The 17,955-nt window shown below is 33.3% G+C and overlaps 1 protein-coding gene across 2 annotated transcripts; it reads right to left on the bottom strand.

Moving 5' to 3' along the window:
- Nucleotides 1-279: 279 nt before the first annotated feature.
- LOC111406226 lies at nucleotides 280-17,331 on the bottom strand. 2 transcript variants are annotated; one of them, XM_023035506.1, is made up of 14 exons: nucleotides 17,036-17,331; nucleotides 15,379-15,452; nucleotides 14,985-15,059; nucleotides 5,717-5,792; nucleotides 4,294-4,358; nucleotides 3,318-3,419; nucleotides 2,019-2,108; nucleotides 1,825-1,919; nucleotides 1,709-1,727; nucleotides 1,529-1,609; nucleotides 1,386-1,445; nucleotides 1,215-1,277; nucleotides 794-832; nucleotides 280-706 (listed from the first exon to the last, which is right to left on the bottom strand). In XM_023035506.1, the coding sequence occupies exons 1-14, from the start codon at nucleotides 17,076-17,078 to the stop codon at nucleotides 518-520; spliced, it is 1,071 nt and encodes a 356-aa protein (XP_022891274.1). In that variant the 5' UTR covers nucleotides 17,079-17,331; the 3' UTR covers nucleotides 280-517. The 2 variants fall into 2 exon arrangements, with proteins under 2 accessions (XP_022891274.1, XP_022891275.1); XM_023035507.1 differs by having other exon boundaries at nucleotides 1,709-1,741; nucleotides 1,845-1,919.
- Between the last annotated feature and the right edge of the window lie 624 nt (nucleotides 17,332-17,955).

The following is a 17,955-nucleotide window of genomic DNA, read 5'->3' as shown; positions in this document are numbered from 1 at the left end:
AAAACAAGTTGAGCCTGGCCCATGCCTAACAAGTTCGGTCCGACTTACCTGTTTTAACATCACTAGGTGCAACCTAACTAACAAGTTTGGAACCAGCCTAGGCAAACCTTACAGGCTGGTTCGACTGAGTAAACCCCCACTGGGTGCAACGTTTACCTAACCAAATTCACTGTAATTTCAGAGCAAATTGTAAATACTATCCTTTGTGAAAGAATTTGATTTGCACATCCAGAATGTAGGTTGTAAATCGCTATCTGCAACAAAAACAAGACGCAGGCAAAGACTAGAAGTAAACGAGACTTTTTTATTGAGGATTTTTCAACATCTCTACTTTTATCTGAGAAATTAATTTGATCCCGAACCATTACATATATACCTAAATCAATTTTATAACTTTTAACAATATCTCTACAAAATTCAGTAACTACAAATATGGCCAGGCACAGCCTGTGTCGGGTGGGCTCAGCTAGCCGCAGCTAACATTAAAGGCATATCATAAGTAGGTTGCCGAGATTGGCTACTTAAAAGACTGCTTCACACTCCGGTTTCTTGAAAGGAAAGAAGCGCTGATGCCAGAAAACGTTCTCCCAAACATACCAGAACCTGGAATATCATTGTTTGTATCTTCCGATGAATGAACCCCATTGGAAACCCGAGGGGTGCTGAGGCTCGACACTCCGACTCCATCTGAGATTTCATAAAGATCCTAAGAAGGGATACCTGATGGGTTAGACGACACCGACCATTTAAAATCAAATGAAAGGCATAAATTTGTAATAAAATACGATAGTACCTTTAACCCTGAGGCAGAAATGGTATTTTGCAAAAGATGCTGAAAATGAAGTACGAGTCAGTGTGGAATAGAAATACTGATACTTCAACAGGGATGTATAACTAGATGTTGAGCATAACTCAGAAAAACAGTCATTAGATGTCTAGAATTTTATATTTTTGATACAAGTGTAGCAGATTTATACAGCAAACTAACCAAAAGAATCACAGATTTTTCATAGACATTTTTAACTACCGTTACCAGCTTGAAATCAATATATATAACAGAAGGGATGAAAAAGAATTACGGTAAATATTAAAGGAATGTAACAAAAAGAGTCATAGAGGTTTCATAGACATTTCACTTTCCCAATAACTTGGGGAAATTAAATTGTCATGTACATATGCCATAACTTTCCAGGTAGAATGCACAGTCCACAAACCTTGTTAGATCTATCAGAGGGAGAAGGTGGCTCGATTGATGAATTGGCAGGTAAAGAAGCAGCCTGTGAAAAACACAGAAGAAAAGCAAATAGAAATTAAATCCACATTTTAGCAATGACATCCGGACGGACCTATCGTGAATATTTTACATTGACGTAATAATATTCTACCTTTGATGGAGATACTTGAGGCAATTCAAGAGCAGGACGGGAAGAACTTGATGCAGCTCCCTCCAGATTGCAAAGAACAAAATTTAGAAAATCCACAATTATTGCTAAAATTAAATAGGAAGAGTAGAAAGTTTCTTTCTTGCCTCAATCTGCTCCACAGGTCTGTTATTTTCAAGATTCCTCACATAAGCAACCAACTTTCCAACTCCAAAGTTCGTTTCGTTCTACATTGATGATAGCATATGATTGGCAATCATTATTAGATGGTAAAATTATTCCATGAATACAGACACAGAATTCCAGAGTTTAAACTCAAATAATACCTGTCTCCCTTCTATCCTACTGATTTTTGTCTCCTGTAAAAGGAAATTAGTTTCTAATCCGATCTTAAAGTAAACAATGAAAAATTAGATGAAAGTACACGCGCTAGAGCGCGCACACAGTGTACAGACTAATCACCAGAGATCGCACTACGTGGTGAACTGAGTGGACATCTGCACCTATCAGTTTCACCTCTCCTCGTAGTTCAGAAACCTATAAAATTTATCAAGCGCTCAGTGACTTGGCAGGATACTTAGACCAATATAAAACGGAGCAAAAATTGATCCAATAGTCACCATTGATTTATCTAACCTCTTCTTTAGTTGCAGTTGTATCATCCACACACTCATCAATTTTACAATCTACACGATCAATTCTTGAAGATAAATGCCGTTTAGTGGCCTGAAAAGGTAAGACGATAAATGACGCAATGGCATTCTTCAAACTACCATATCCGCATGCATTTGACTAAATACACTCTATGGATGTTTTAGCAACACTTTGTGGAATAAAAACTGTCAACGACAAATAAAAGAACCTAACAGGGATTAACAGCGCTGAGAAGCTAAATTCTGCTCATATAAGGTTCATCTCCAGCAAAGTACGGGAGTAAAATAAGAATCACTAAAGAAATTCGAACTAACAAAATAATACAAGTCCATGGTTCCTAAGTGTTTCCAAATAATAGTTCAGAAAATAATCAAAATGACAATTAGTACCCAAGACAGAAGTGTGAAGCAAATCAAGCAATGCCCAAAGAATAGTTTGCAAATCAAGCAATGCCCAAAGTACGGGAGTAACATAAGAATCACTAAAGTAATTCGAACTAACAAAATAATACAAGTCCATGGTTCCTAAGTGTTTCCAAATAATAGTTCAGAAAATAATCAAAATGACAATTAGTACCCAAGACAGAAGTGTGAAGCAAATCAAGCAATGCCCAAAGAATAGTTTGCATGCACAAGGAAAACAACCAAAAACAAACGTTGTTCCCCCATTTTCTGTCACCACAAAAATAGTCAAAATGTCTTGATTCTACAAATCTTGAATAAACATAATTTACTCCATTCATGTCATCACTAAAATAGTCATGCTACGTGGATTTTACAAATCTATCTTGATCAGGGAAATCAATAACTCCAAATGAACTTGAATTCGGAGGCCAATTTTGAGATCACTGGAGAAGGTATGGTCTTGGGTTATTGAAGCACTAAAAAAATTATTGATCAACTTAATATTGCAGGAAGACTTCATGTGCTTGACATGAAAATGAACAATCAAGAAGAAAATTGGTCAATTGTCAATCATCCACTTGTTCAAAGAGTTCATGAAACTTCATGCCAGCAGCAACATCAAGTCCATCACAGCAGAATAAAGAGAATCTATTTCAACTTAACTATTTCTTAGCAATATATGATAAGACGAAGCAATACTGACTACCCTAAGGACTTCAAACAACATACAAGTAATATGATCAGTAGGTTTGATAGATTACAGCTATGAATAATATGTCAATAACGCTAAGACTGTCCACAATAAATATTCAAGGTAAATTACTAAACAAGTGAAATGTAAAATGAGGAAAACAGATATGTTAGAATGAGAACTTACCGAAATCGAAGTGTACACACCCTCAAGCTGTTTTCCTACAGAAGCACATGCATCGTTTAACCCACGCCTGGTTGCAAACATCATATCAGATAGTTTCCAACCCTGCAATCGCATTAAAAATTTAAAAGATGCTAATCAGCCCAGAAGGAGATCTAAAAAGGGAGTGAAATCTTAAGATATGAACTAATCTAATATTTATTTCACGAAATAATTATGCAAAGAAAAAATTAAAATGACGGTATCCGAGCATTAAATTTTCCTTGTATCTGATAGACAGAAAGTCGTCCAGGTATATTGAGAGGTCAACATTTAGTATTTGACAAGCAAAAGTTTCCCACCTAGGTATGAAAAGTTTTGAACTTCAAATTGCAGTTTGAAAATATAATCCCTCTTGAAGATGTTTTTGAACATTTAAAAAACCCACAGATCGATAGTTCACCATTTCGGTTCAGCAAAAACTGAATCAGATTAGCATATTATGTTTTCTAAGAGTTGAACATTTCCGCCTCTATCCATACATCAAATTGGCATTCCTCTAACAAGATGAAGATCTTGATCCATCTGCCAACCAAAATCCACATGCCATTAAAGTGTATATGAGCAAGGATTGTCCACCAGTAAGTATTCCAACAGAAGATGCACACTTAAACGGTTTTATTCCACTTTCTCATTCAAAAGAAAACTCAACCGAGCTCTGCTTAAATATCTAGTTATCGGGGAGAACATTCAAAAGATAACACTTATAAACTTGAAATAAAATGATGTTGAATACTTGTCATAGTGGAGAGTCCTCGCAAAAGGAGATTATTATATTGTACAAATTTCTATGGAATTTAATTGTGAAAATATTAGGAAACAAAAAATGAATCTTTAAGAAGACAACTTGTAATGAGACAATACAACTCCTCCTCGATGTGGCAATATGAGCAAAATGTGCTTTGTTAAATCATATGACCAAGAAGAATAGAAGAATTACCTTCCACCATATATAGCCGTACCCGACAACTACAATAACAATAACTACACCATATTTGCCGGACCCTGTAATTATTTGATATAGAAATCTCAATCAAGAGCATAGCATTAGAAAGCCATTGCTAGAAAACTCTTGGAAAGGTTGGTAAAAAATTATTAGTAAAAAAAATGCAGATAAGAATAGATACACAATTCTGCAATATGTTACAACCTAGACAATGATTTCCATGGTTTCTTCTAGCTTTTAAATTTTATATGAACAAGGACATAACAGCTAGAAGAACAGTAGGCTTGAATTTCATCTAAGCAAATTTATCAACAAAATACTAATATCCCCAAAATTTCATGAAGAGAAGAAAAACAATACTCCCTCTATCCCATTTATATAAATTGGTTTTATTTTTCACATTAAGAAATCTTATTTAATATTATTGAAAAAGCAATTTTTACCAAAAACTTTCCTAGTCTTCCATTATTTATATTTGTACAATTTTAAGATTAAGTGGAGAAAATTGATTATAATTAGGCAAATTAAATAAGGGTATATTAGTAAATGAACAAAACAAACCATTCTCAATAAAGAAAATAAGGAAGTTAGCCTATATAAATGGGACGGAAGGAGTATCATTTTTCAAAATTTATAGTACAATGTGTAACTTGGTTTATATTTAAGGTTCTAGGTCAAAGGTTATCACCTACCACCTATGTTGCACAAACAAACGACAAATGATTTTTCAAAAAGTACGACACAGACATGTTGGGGAAATGGTAATCGAAATTCTTTAAAAATGAAGATTTATATATTTTATCTTCATGTTTATATTTTTTTATCTTTTAATAATATCAACTATTTTCTTGTTTTGATTTTGTTCATGACATCTTTTAAATTGGTTGAGTAGCTATCTGTTATATTAAAATAACTTGAACTTAAACTAGATATTACAATACTGCGAAGGAAAAATAAATAGAGTATATGCTAGTGTCCAAGGAGCGAGAGTGCTGGTAACAGACACCACCACGTGACACATGCTGGACACAGACATGGACACGAAGCACCAGTAGGATTCATGACAGTGATTTATAGAACAGAAAAATCTGGTCTTTTATTTTTGATATTAAGATGATAAAAATAACAGTTAAGATGGCAACATTCATGACATAGGTAATACTAATCCTTGCACTAGAACCTAATTTGTTAAGGAAAAAGATTATGTTTTATATATGATGTTACATTAACACCAAGTCGATATCACCACAGCAGCAAACTCAAGAATGTAAAGAGGTGGTTGTCATGAAATTGATTTATATCCTTGCACTAGATCCTAATCGGTTCGAAGAAACAAAAATCTTTCATGTAGTTTTGCAATAATGAATATGTATGTATGATAACAACAAAGGAAAAAAGAATTTATGATAACAGAAACCTGAAGTTTTTGATGTAACAATTGTAACAGATCTACTTGATGCCAACAGTTGCAGCTCCTCCCTCAAACTATTGACCTATACAAATTAAATATTCCTTCAGTTACTGCAATAAGAACATCTAACATATGTTTCGAAAATGTTGTAAGGGGTGATCAAGCTTTAGTAATTCACAAACATGAAATATCACAGTGACACAAGGACCATGGATGCAAAAATTTCATGCAGGTCAACTGTTGAACTCACCACAAGTTATTACATACTTTTCTGGACTACAGGCATCATCAATTACCCGCAAACACAATATCGTCACATCCAACATTCAGAGTCATAACCAAATTTTCAAGCATCGTCCATTGGACTTAGTCGTAACAATGAGAGCCATATAATTCTTTTGCATATGAAAAATCACTCTCCATGCACCTGATTTTTAATTCTTAATTAGCATGGCAGGAAGATCAATGCATTACACCGGACTTGATATGTGAGTTTCACTCACCATATTAATGCTACTTAATCTTGATATTTCGTTTGATTCTTAGAGTTTTTGGACGTTTTAATGTGTTGTTTTAATGTTGTTTTATAGATTAGGTAAATTAGTGCGAATGGTATAAAACTTGAAGGAAATAAGTAGCTACGAACCAGAGAGGTGGGTGCTTTGAAGAAATTCACTGAGCTGTGGCGCCAGTTGCCACATGCGAACAAAGAGAGTCAGATTTTTTAGTTTTTTTTTTTTTTGGGTCCGATTTGTCTCCAATTCTTTCCAAGACTCCAAAATACTATAAATACAAGATCAAAGACCTATTTTCTCCTACAATTCAAAGGGACAAGATTCAAGATATTAAAAGGAAGGCAAGAACAACATCAAAGAAGAAGATTGAAGATCCACCCAAAAACTAAGGAGCTGTTCTCTTTGTGTTTCAGATTTTAGTTTTGAGTTTTGAATTTATTTTTGATTTTGTGTTTTGAGTGTCCATTTTAAGATTGTTGAAAACGCGTTCTTTTTGTCATTTTGAAAAATTGTTTTCAAAAATAAAAAATTAAAAAATGCGTTTACTCTCTAGAAATTTTAAAAGCAATTATTCATATATATATATATATAGTTTATTTACGTATACAACAAAGCAAAAGCGGTTGCCATAGTGGTTAAGGCATTAAAACTCCATGCTGGTGACCAAGGTTCGAATTTCAGCCACCTACCAATTTATTTGAAAGATTTTCATATTGTGCATTAAAAAAAAAAAAAAAAAGGCCCCTTTGTATTGAAAATAGGCTGGTGGAATCGAACTCAAGACCATCTAAAAATCCAGGACTCTACCAATTGAGCTATCCGGTTATTGATAAGAAAAAACGCGAAATTTAATTGAAATTTCTTGTACTGTGCATATAAAAAGAAAATTCCTTTGTACTAAATTGCGGTGAAACGGAATTGAACTCTTGACCTTAACAAAATTCGTGACTCAACCAACTGAGCTACCTTGCTATTTGCAAAAATACCGCGTTTTCCGCATTTTGAAGTTTTGGCTTGATTTCTACTAAAAACAGCCAAAACGACTAAAAGGCCGTTTTGCGTTTTCTTTGTAATTTTTTTCTGCGTTTTCGAAAATTCATTTATGAAAATAGGTAAGTAAACGTGTTTTCAATGTTTTCAAAAATTAAAAACTAAAAATAATATGAAAACAACAAAGAGAACAGGCCCTAACTTTTTCTATTCTGTTCTTTATGTTGTTTATTTTGAATTCTATAGATTTCATGTTTTTTACCATGAACTAAACTATTCTTCTAGGGTTTGATTAGCCAAAACTTGAGAGTAGGATTTGAATTTATTTTAATTATTTCTACAAAATTTTCCATTCCGTTTATTTGTGTTATGATTTTAATACTTTTAGTTAATTGGCCACAAACTAAATAAGTAGATGCTAGTTAATTTTAGTACTCAAGAGAGGGAAATTTCGATGCCGTCATAAGATTAACACAACGTAGATTTTATGGATTTCAAGAGAAAGTGTAGAATCTATAAAGCTTACTCTATGAAAGAATCATGAAATTGATAAATTCTTGATTTTAATTTGGAATAGAGCTATTGAAATTGAAATTTAGAATTAATTTCTGGTCGACACTCGAGAGAGGGGTAGAAATATATATTAGTTGAGATCTTGCTTATAAACATGGAAAAGTTGATTAGAGATAACTGGATAATTGAGAATCATATTTGATAGTTAGGTGAAATTAAATCCTAGGCTTTCTTGACTCGAGTGATCTTTCAAACTAGTTTTGATATCATTGAATTCGTCACCATATTCATTATTAGATTAGTTTAAAAATATTAATTTCATAACACATTCGTCTAGATAAAATTAAGGCTATGTAATTATAGTGCTTACTATAATATGAATTACAATTCCTGTGGGTTCAACACTCTCAAACTCCATTTATCTATTACAAAATTTGACACCGTATACTTGTGGTGTAAATCATGATATAGAAAACGCGTGACAAGTTTTTGACGCCGTTGTCTGGAATTGTTTTATTTGATTTTTACGAGCATTATTACTAACTAGCTTTTCTTTTAGTTTAAAATTTTTTATTTTGTAAATTTTGGCCACCCACCTTGATCTTACTTTTGTTTACTGTTTTCCAGGTACTATTCAGTAACGTATGCTTTATACTAACAATGGCAGGGAAGCAAAGCAATTGCAATAAGTAATCTTGACATGGATGATATTGATATGCTTGTATGAGATATATATTGTGAGCATTGTTATGGGATGCATTATACCAGGTACTGTTTGTATACATGTACCGACTTCTATAGGTTAAAGATTCTTTGGTTTATATAATATTCAAGATGTCGAAAACAATCAATTGATAAATCTAATGAAAGCTACATGTTTGTGCGAGAATATGTATCTGTCGATTGGGATGAGGACATCATACTTGGGAGATGGTCCTCTGTTGAACGAGAACGTACTTCCAAATTATTATAATGAATTTGCCGAATTGGATGACAGCAACATGTGTGGGAGATGGGAGATACTAGTTTGAATTTAAAAGGTGGGGATATAATCCACTGGAAAAAGTTGAAAAGAAAAAACAATCATTGCTCGTAGATTTGGACTCGGAACCGACTATTCAACCCAAAGAAATATCAACTATTGAAGAAGAACATAAAGAGAATAACAAATTCACAACAGAACCAAATGAACAATTAATGAAGATGAAATTAACACACATTCTTTAGACTTCATCAATTGCCCAACAATTGAGTTTGTGATTAAGCCTGATGAGGAAGAAGTTTACATAGTTGATCTTGAAACGTATGGAATATGCAAGTTTTATTAAACAAAAGAAGCAAAAGGAGCAAGGCATGAAAAGATTTCTTCAAAGCTCCATGATGCAGATTATCACTGTCGAGATAATGACATTAAAAAAGCGTTTCTTGAGAGGCAACCCAAACTTGCTCTCTCTCTCTCTCTTATTTTTTATTTTAGTGTCAAATTTTAGTTAGTAATGAGGTTATTTCTTTTTATAGGAAATCTCAAGTTTTGGGTGAAGATAGAAGAAGAATCCATCAAATCCAGCATCATAGCACCATAATGTCATTGGCATTTGGCAATATAAAAAGAAGCAAAAGGAGCAAGGCATGAAAAGATTTCTTCAAAGCTCCATGATGCAGATTATCACTGTCGAGATAATGACATTAAAAAAGCGTTTCTTGAGAGGCAACCCAAACTTGCTCTCTCTCTCTCTTATTTTTTATTTTAGTGTCAAATTTTAGTTAGTAATGAGGTTATTTCTTTTTATAGGAAATCTCAAGTTTTGGGTGAAGATAGAAGAAGAATCCATCAAATCCAGCATCATAGCACCATAATGTCATTGGCATTTGGCAATATAGACAATTCAGGGTTATCCTCCTTTTCCTTTAATTTCACACTGAGGATTATTTAATATAAGTTTAGGGGGTAAAATATAAATTGTCTAATTGCCTTAGTTTTTTATTTTTATTTTTAGTTATTGTTGTGCTGTTAAAAAAAAAAAGTTGTTTTTGCATGTTTGTGTGAGTTAGATAGCATTGTCGATATTGATGTTTATAATTGAGAACATGTGTTGATTTATGAAGTGTGGAGAAGTTATGTGCCTTAGTTAATTTTTTGCTTATTCATGTGGAACGTGAGATATCTATGCACGCGAATTGATTGTAGCATTGTACATGAATAGTACAATAGGTTAATTCATGTCTATAGATTGAAATAGAGAACTTAGATGCTAAATCCAAACAACTACTAAATATTATTATATATTTAAACCAAATCTAGGATGTTTGGGTGGTTGAGTTGTTATAGGGAAACTTGGAGATAAATGTGGATTCTGTTTAAGCTAAAATTTTGTGTGGATTGTCCGAGACCAATTGGATAATAACCTTAAGTTAGAGATCATTTTTTCAGAATGAGTTATTATAAGGGCATTGTACTAATTACTGCATAAAAGGAAAAAGTTGCATTGTTGTGAAGCTACCCTAAAAGATCCCAATAAAGACAATTATAATAATCTCATTGTGAAGCTTTTATGATTTGAGTAATTAAGTCTGCAAAGGTTTAAAACCTAGTGCCCTAAAATCATCTGAATTGAAAATTATCGGCTTAAAACTCGCTACAGAGGTTATTTAGAAAGCTTAATATAGAAATGTCCCCACATAAAATTAGTTAAAGAGTATATGTGTCTGAAAAAGCAGATGCATAAAATAAAAGACGCGCTATATTCCTTGAGTAAACATCAAACATTTGTTTTAGAAGATTAAGCCTTTTAGTTTTAGTAACTAGATATGGACTCTTCACAATTTGATGCACTCACTCGACAAATAGTAGCTATCCAAACCCAGATGACTGTTACTCTTGAAGATAGTAAGGCCCTCTCTGCTAATTTGAACAATTTTAAGCAAATCCTTCATTCAATCGACGTTGATAATTCTAAAGTATCCCATAATAAGGCTTAAAACTCGCTACAGAGGTTATTTAGAAAGCTTAATATAGAAATGTCCCCACATAAAATTAGTTAAAGAGTATATGTATCTGAAAAAGCAGATGCATAAAATAAAAGACGCGCTATATTCCTTGAGTAAACATCAAACATTTGTTTTAGAAGATTAAGCCTTTGATAAAAGGGTTAGTAACTTGATTGATTCTTGGAGGTTAAAGAAGTCAAAAATAAGGAGAACCCTCATTTATTTATATGTTGAATTTTAATTAGTAAAATCTAACCAAAATGAAGATGATAAAGGGTAGTGATTTGTAAATCAACCTTAGATTACATCCTTGGGAAGAAGATAAAAGAAAACAAATTTGAGAGTGTACGAATCCCACGAGCAAAGAAATGTTATATTTGACTTTTAAGAACGAGAGTTGGACCAACTTGTGATTGTACATCGTTGCACTTAGTTCTTCACAAACATACCCGTTTTGCATTGGATATGTGAGAATTTAGCTTTTGCATTGAAGTAATTCATGAATTTGATATAATGTTTTCAATCATAAGCCATGAGGGCAAGCTATCTGAGTGAATTACCCAAATGGTCAATGAACTTTGTAAAAAGTTTCCACGTGGTTACTAAATTTTAAAAATCATCCAATTCATTACAGAACTTTAGGTCTAAGAGATGATCTTAGGCGTGAGCTTTTCTTTCGAGGTGTCACTACTCTTGATCACGCTTATTCTTTAGCCTAAGATTATGAGTTGACTATTAGTACTCCGAAATTTGAGAGTGTACGAATCCCACGAGCAAAGAAATGTTATATTTGACTTTTAAGAACGGGAGTTGGACCAACTTGTGATTGTACATCGTTGCACTTAGTTCTTCACAAACATACCCGTTTTGCATTGGATATGTGAGAATTTAGCTTTTGCATTGAAGTAATTCATGAATTTGATATAATGTTTTCAATCATAAGCCATGAGGGCAAGCTATCTGAGTGAATTACCCAAATGGTCAATGAACTTTGTAAAAAGTTTCCACGTGGTTACTAAATTTTAAAAATCATCCAATTCATTACAGAACTTTACAAAAGGTTTCCACGAGGTTACTGAACTTTAAAAATCATCCAATTCATCACTAAACTTTGCAAAAAATTTCCCAGAAGTAGTGACCCTTTGGGAAACTTTTTGCAAAGTTCAATGATCAAGTGGAAACCTTTTGCAAAGTTCAGTGATGAATTGGATGATTTTTAAAGTTCAATGACCCAGTGGAAACTCTTTGCAAAGTTCAATGATTATTTGGATAATTCACCCCAAGCTATCTAACCATATAAAAGGCGTATTGACAACCATTCTTTTGTCTCATTGGCTCCACTTCCTCCCTTTAAGTCCCTTCTAGGACCTCCCCCGTCTAATGTTCTTTCAATCTTGGAAAATAAGGGTAAAATTTTTGAAACTCCAAGGACTTCTTCTCACTTGCTATGCATCAGCTGCAAGGACTTTGGTCACATCTCTTCCAAATATCCTAATCGAGCCCTAGTCATAGAAAAATGAAAGAATGTAATAGAAGAGTCGTTGTTTCCCAGAAGTAGTGACCCTTTGGGAAACTTTTTGCAAAGTTCAATGATCAAGTGGAAACCTTTTGCAAAGTTCAGTGATGAATTTGATGATTTTTAAAGTTCAATGACCCAGTGGAAACTCTTTGCAAAGTTCAATGATTATTTGGATAATTCACCCCAAGCTATCTAACTAAACTTGTTTTAGGTGAGTTTGGTACTATGTCCCATGATTTCACAATCACTTTTGGAGAACCCGGTCGCCTATGGTTAGCATTAAATCGAAATTCTCCAATGCAAAACCACCTCAAACTGATGGTCAAAATGAAGTCGTTAACCAAAGTCCTAGCAATTTATTCAAGTCTCTAGTCCAGAAAAATCTTGGGAATTGAGACTTGATCCCCCCAACTGTTCAAATTGCATATAACAATTCTATGAATCGATCTCTAGGTCTAAATCCATTTAAAGTTGTTCATAGTTATAAGTCTAGGCGGCCGTTAGATCTTATTCCCATGTCCCCACATGCTAATGTATCGTTGTCAGCTAGAGAATTTGTGTATCATTTTCATGACTTGCATACTGAGATCAATAAACAACTTGACGCAAGTAATGCATTATATAAACCTCAAGCTGATTGGCATAAACAACATTTTGAATTTAACATTGGGAATTATATTATACTGCAAGCCCGTAATGCTGGTCCTTTTAAAATTTCAAAGCACATTGGTCTAAATACATGTCAATGATCTTTCATCACATTATAACCACCAACCTATTTTAATTGTTAAGGACTTCGACGCTTACAAAGCTATTTTAACACTTTTGATGATCTTTTTCTATCTCTACCTCGGAACTCTCACACTGAATCTTTTGCTATGTCCATTCAAATACTACCTATCACAGCACGCAATGACAAAATTGATGTTATTTTAGATGAACAGATTGTGTTGACCAATCATAGAGAGATTCAGTGCTTTCTTGTTCATTGGATGGATCAACCTGAGTCTGATTCTATATGGATTGTCAGAGCGACGTTCCAACAAATCTGGACCAAGATTGAGTTTCAATATTTGGTTCTTCAGAAAGATCGTCCGTCGTGGTCTATTATGTCTTATCCACTTGATTGAGTCGAATTTTTCCTCCCACCCTGGAAGAGTTGATGAGGACATCACCTATTTTGGGCTTTTACTTAGGGTTATTTATTTCATGATTTATTAGTTTAATTGGGCTGTATTTATGGGCTGGCCTAAGGCCCTTTTATGTTTTGGAATTTATATATGTATGCAGCCTTTATGTAAGAGACAGATTGATGATGGAATGAATTAATTGGAGTGTTGCAGGCGTTTTCTCCTTTTCCACGGCCCCTCCTTCTCTTCTTATTATTAATACTTGGAAATATGAAGATAGAAAATTTCTAATTATTTGTTCATCCAACCCTTAATTTATCATAACTTTGTTACTACTTAGCTAATTGTTTGTTAATTATTTGTTTACATACTTAATTATTACTATTATAACATATTTAGAGTTCATCTATGCAACATATTTCAAAATCGTTTTTATTTAAACTTATTTTCTATCACAATTTTTTTAATAACATAGTTTTCATGTAGACCTATAATTTTTTCGTACTTTTTATCCACACACTCTAAAAATCATTTTACACTATAAATAATTTTATCCCAAAACAAAAACTTAAATTTACATAAAGTAAGGGTATTCTTTATTAAAAGTTCAATTTGAATGTTATCCGTATTTTATTGAACTCGGAATATTAAAAAAAAAAAAAAAAAATATATATATATATATATATATATATAAACGGGGCAAAAAAACTGCCCCACCCCGTCAAAGGCGGGGCGGGGCGAGGGCAAACCCGCCCCGTTGCCATCACTACTCTTCTCCTTCCATGTGATTGCTTCTATGTCTATGTTATGCTCCATCAAAGTTTATTAGAGATAATTAGATAATTGAGAATCATATTTGATAATTAGGTAAAATCAAATCCTAAGCTCTTACCTTGAGTAATCTTTCAAACTTGTTTTGATATCATTGAATTCATCACCATATTCATCATTAGATTAGTTTAAAAATATTGATTTCATAATAAATGCTATATAATTATAGTACTTACTAGAATTTGAATTACAATCCCTGTAGGTTTGATATTCTTAACTCCATTTATATATTACAAACTTGATACCGTATACTTCCGATATAGATCATGTTATTGAAAACATGTGACAGGACTCCTAAGTTTTTTATGTTTCCTCAGGTATCAACCAAGTGTCATATTTCTTTGGTACGTGTATGACATCAAAACCTCATGTACCTTAGTATCAAAACCTCATGTACCTTAGTATCTCGGTAACAATGTGATAGGATAGTTTCTAATCAACAACAACTTTGAAAGGCCTCTTAGGTACTTTATTCAACAAGAAACTGATTGATGTGATGCAAACCCCAAATACCATGGAACCAGAGGCATTAAAAATAATCTTCTGTAACAGCTTATATACTTTAAAAAAAAAAAAAAAAACAACAACTCGTAAAACGCATCCCAACCCTGCTCTCTGCACAACATCCTTAGAAATCCATAATAGTTTAAAGATGCCATTTCAACTATCAGCATTAAGTAGGATCAGGTCCAAGATCATAAAAACATAAGGAACATCCAAGATAAAGCATATCCAATACACAAGAAAAAGAAAATATATGTAACTAAAGTGTTAAACAAACTGCAAACCTGTTGCAGCAAAGAATCATTCTTTGGTTTGGGATTTGAAATGGTTGGATCGTCACGCTGAAGTTTCTTCAAAATCTGCCATGAAATAAAGCCTATGTTTGAGCTCCATTTTATCCAAAACTCATTTTTTTCCAAAACTCATTTTTGACCACACACTCTCCCATAAAGTAATTATACATGTAAATATGAAACTTTTTCTATTTTTCAACCACACATTCTAAAAAAATTACAATTCCAAAACCTATTTTCCACAAAAAAATGCAGCTCAAACAGGGCCAAATAGGTATAACAAGATCTACTTCAGAAAACATTTTAGAGAAGATTCATTAGCAAGACTGTCAAGACATAGAGTCTATAAACAATATAGTGGGATCTAGTAGCCAACAGGAAGTACCTTAAAAGCACCAGAGAAAAAACCAGACACGTCAGATATGCGTCCTTCCTTAGCAAGAATAGACCCAGCAAGGCCTGAAAAAATAAAAGATGGCTATGTTCTAATCAATCCTGTGCTTCTTACCACATAACAAAACCAAATTAAACAATATTGACTATGGTTGGATATGAAAGGCATCAAAATTGCTCATTAATACCACACTTTAAAAGCATTACAAATAATTATTAGCCAAACTTGCTACAACTATCTTCAGAATCGTAAGATTCTATTTTTATAGTTTATAGTTAAACAAATCTTTTTTTTAAAACCGCACAAAGGGGTGCTTCCATAAGCAGGCTAAAGGCCATCGATATGTTATCACAGAAAAAAGCAGTGTAGCAGCCAAACAGATGACCAAAAACAGGGTGCAGTAAGCAAAGAATTCCAATATTGCAACATCTTTCTCGTCTTACAGCCATCTTTCTCTTGAATTGAGCAACTCTCCACTGTGGTGTGTTTAAGGGTTGAAAGAAAGAATAATGCATGAAAAACCACTATAATGCAGGAAAGACTAGATTTTTTCTAAGTGAAGTCCACTCATAATATAGCCTATATAGGTTAGACTGGATATAAAGGATCGTCCATATCAAAAAAGGGCAAATGGAGACCAAAGCAAGGGGGCAACTGTTCAATTAGGGTGTAAAAGCTAGCATGTTTGCTGAGCCAGAAATTGATCACCTGGGAATATCCAATATAGCAATTCCTAATGTGACCAACCATATAATGGGAATTGAGAAAGTCAATATTATTTCCAGTAATAGAAAGCAGCTCAACCTCAAATATCATTCCCAAAACCTGGTCTTGAAATTGCCTACACTGAGTTGCTGAAACTACGAATGCAAAAAATAAATTAAAATCAATTAACAAGGCTCTAGTTTGCAGAAAAGACCCACAAACAGATTGTGAGAAGGCATACGAGATATCACAAAAAAACTCAAGACCCAAAAAAAAAATTAAAAAAAATTAAAATTAAAATTAAAAGTATCTGCGTTTTCTGGCAATTGAAAAATAGAAAAAGAAAAATGAATACAGCAAAAAACACCTTGCGGTGGGTAACACAGAACACAACATCAATCACACAGATACGTCTCTGCATTGCAAACAAATCAGTTGTACACAACTATGAGAAAAATCGGTGCCGAAATGTTTTGGAGAGAACATAAATGAGACACAAGAACCATCTTCTCCACCTATCACGAGTTAAATAAGAATTTCATCACTAAGTTGAGATAGAAAACAAATTTCTAAGTTCATGCAGCAATTTCCTTACAACTTTCTATAATCACTTTCGGTTTCAGAATACTAAATTCATCTTACATCTCTACTCGAGATAGGACCTCATTCACACACCAAATAACCCAATGAAAATAAAAAGGAAAAAAACAAATAGCAGCAACCATAGGCTAAGGTTACACACTAAGCATAAAACTACATTCAAAAAACCAAAGTAGGGTTTATCAAAACCCTAAATTTCTTTCTTGATTAAAAAACACTACCTACCACCAGCAACTCATTCTAGCTCCAACCAGAAAGTCAACAATTTAATCGTTTACACAATAATTTACGCAATTAGGAAAATACATATCCCTAAGTAAAATTAAAATAAATGTGTACGAACCTGCACCAACGATGAGAGTGAGCTTGCCGAGAGGAAGTGCCATGGGCAGTGTATATATATACAGAATCGATTATTAATGTAAATACCAATTTGAATAAAACATTAAATTAAAGCTTAAAAAATCGAGGGCTTTATGCGCAAAATATCAAAAAGCGATTACTGGATTCAGTTGAACAAGATATACTATTTTTGATAAATTTTGTGAAGGAGAAACAGGGATCAAAGTGAAGTACAAAAATCAGCCGCGTTTTCCCATAGAGAATTGGAATTTTTCATCAAGTGGCCCTGTAGAGAACGGATTATGCTTTGAGCTTGACAGTTGCGAATGGGCCCTTAAGAACGGCTTACTGGATTTCATTTGGGCCTGTGGGGAATATTACGGACAAATTGGGTCTCTAATGAATAAAGAGGAAATTAGGCTCCTACTGTAAAAAAGGAACCAATTGGATTAATACACTTTACATAAATTTAAGGCCCGTAGTTATTTTTTTCAAAATGTATTTTTCTCTTTTTTCTTTTCAATCATACATTCTTTATTAAAATAATATTACACATAAATAAAAAAAATTCTTTATTTTTCAACCACACATTTCACATCAATTACTATTTTAAAATACATTTTTACATAAAAATACCTATCAAATACCCTCTAAACCTCTAATCGCCGTAATTTATACGTCCCAACATCGATCCAAAACCCCAAAGAGCTTCAAACCCAACTGATTACAAAGAGAAACCTACAAACGAGGCGTTTAAAGAGTGAAATCTGCCAAATGATTTGGAAAAATGGGGATTGACATTGTCTTTTGCTATGTTAGAGAAGATGCTTGCAGCAATACAATATCATAGTGAAAAGGAATAGATGTTTTTCAGCGTGCTTGATGGAGGGGTATGGTATGGCTGGATATTGGAGGAGATGT

The sequence above is a fragment of the Olea europaea genome, chromosome 12 (genome assembly GCF_002742605.1).
Source record: "Olea europaea var. sylvestris chromosome 12, O_europaea_v1, whole genome shotgun sequence".
Lineage (NCBI taxonomy): Eukaryota > Viridiplantae > Streptophyta > Magnoliopsida > Lamiales > Oleaceae > Olea > Olea europaea.
Note: the sequence above shows the minus strand (reverse complement) of the source record. Positions and strands in the feature narration are given on the sequence as shown.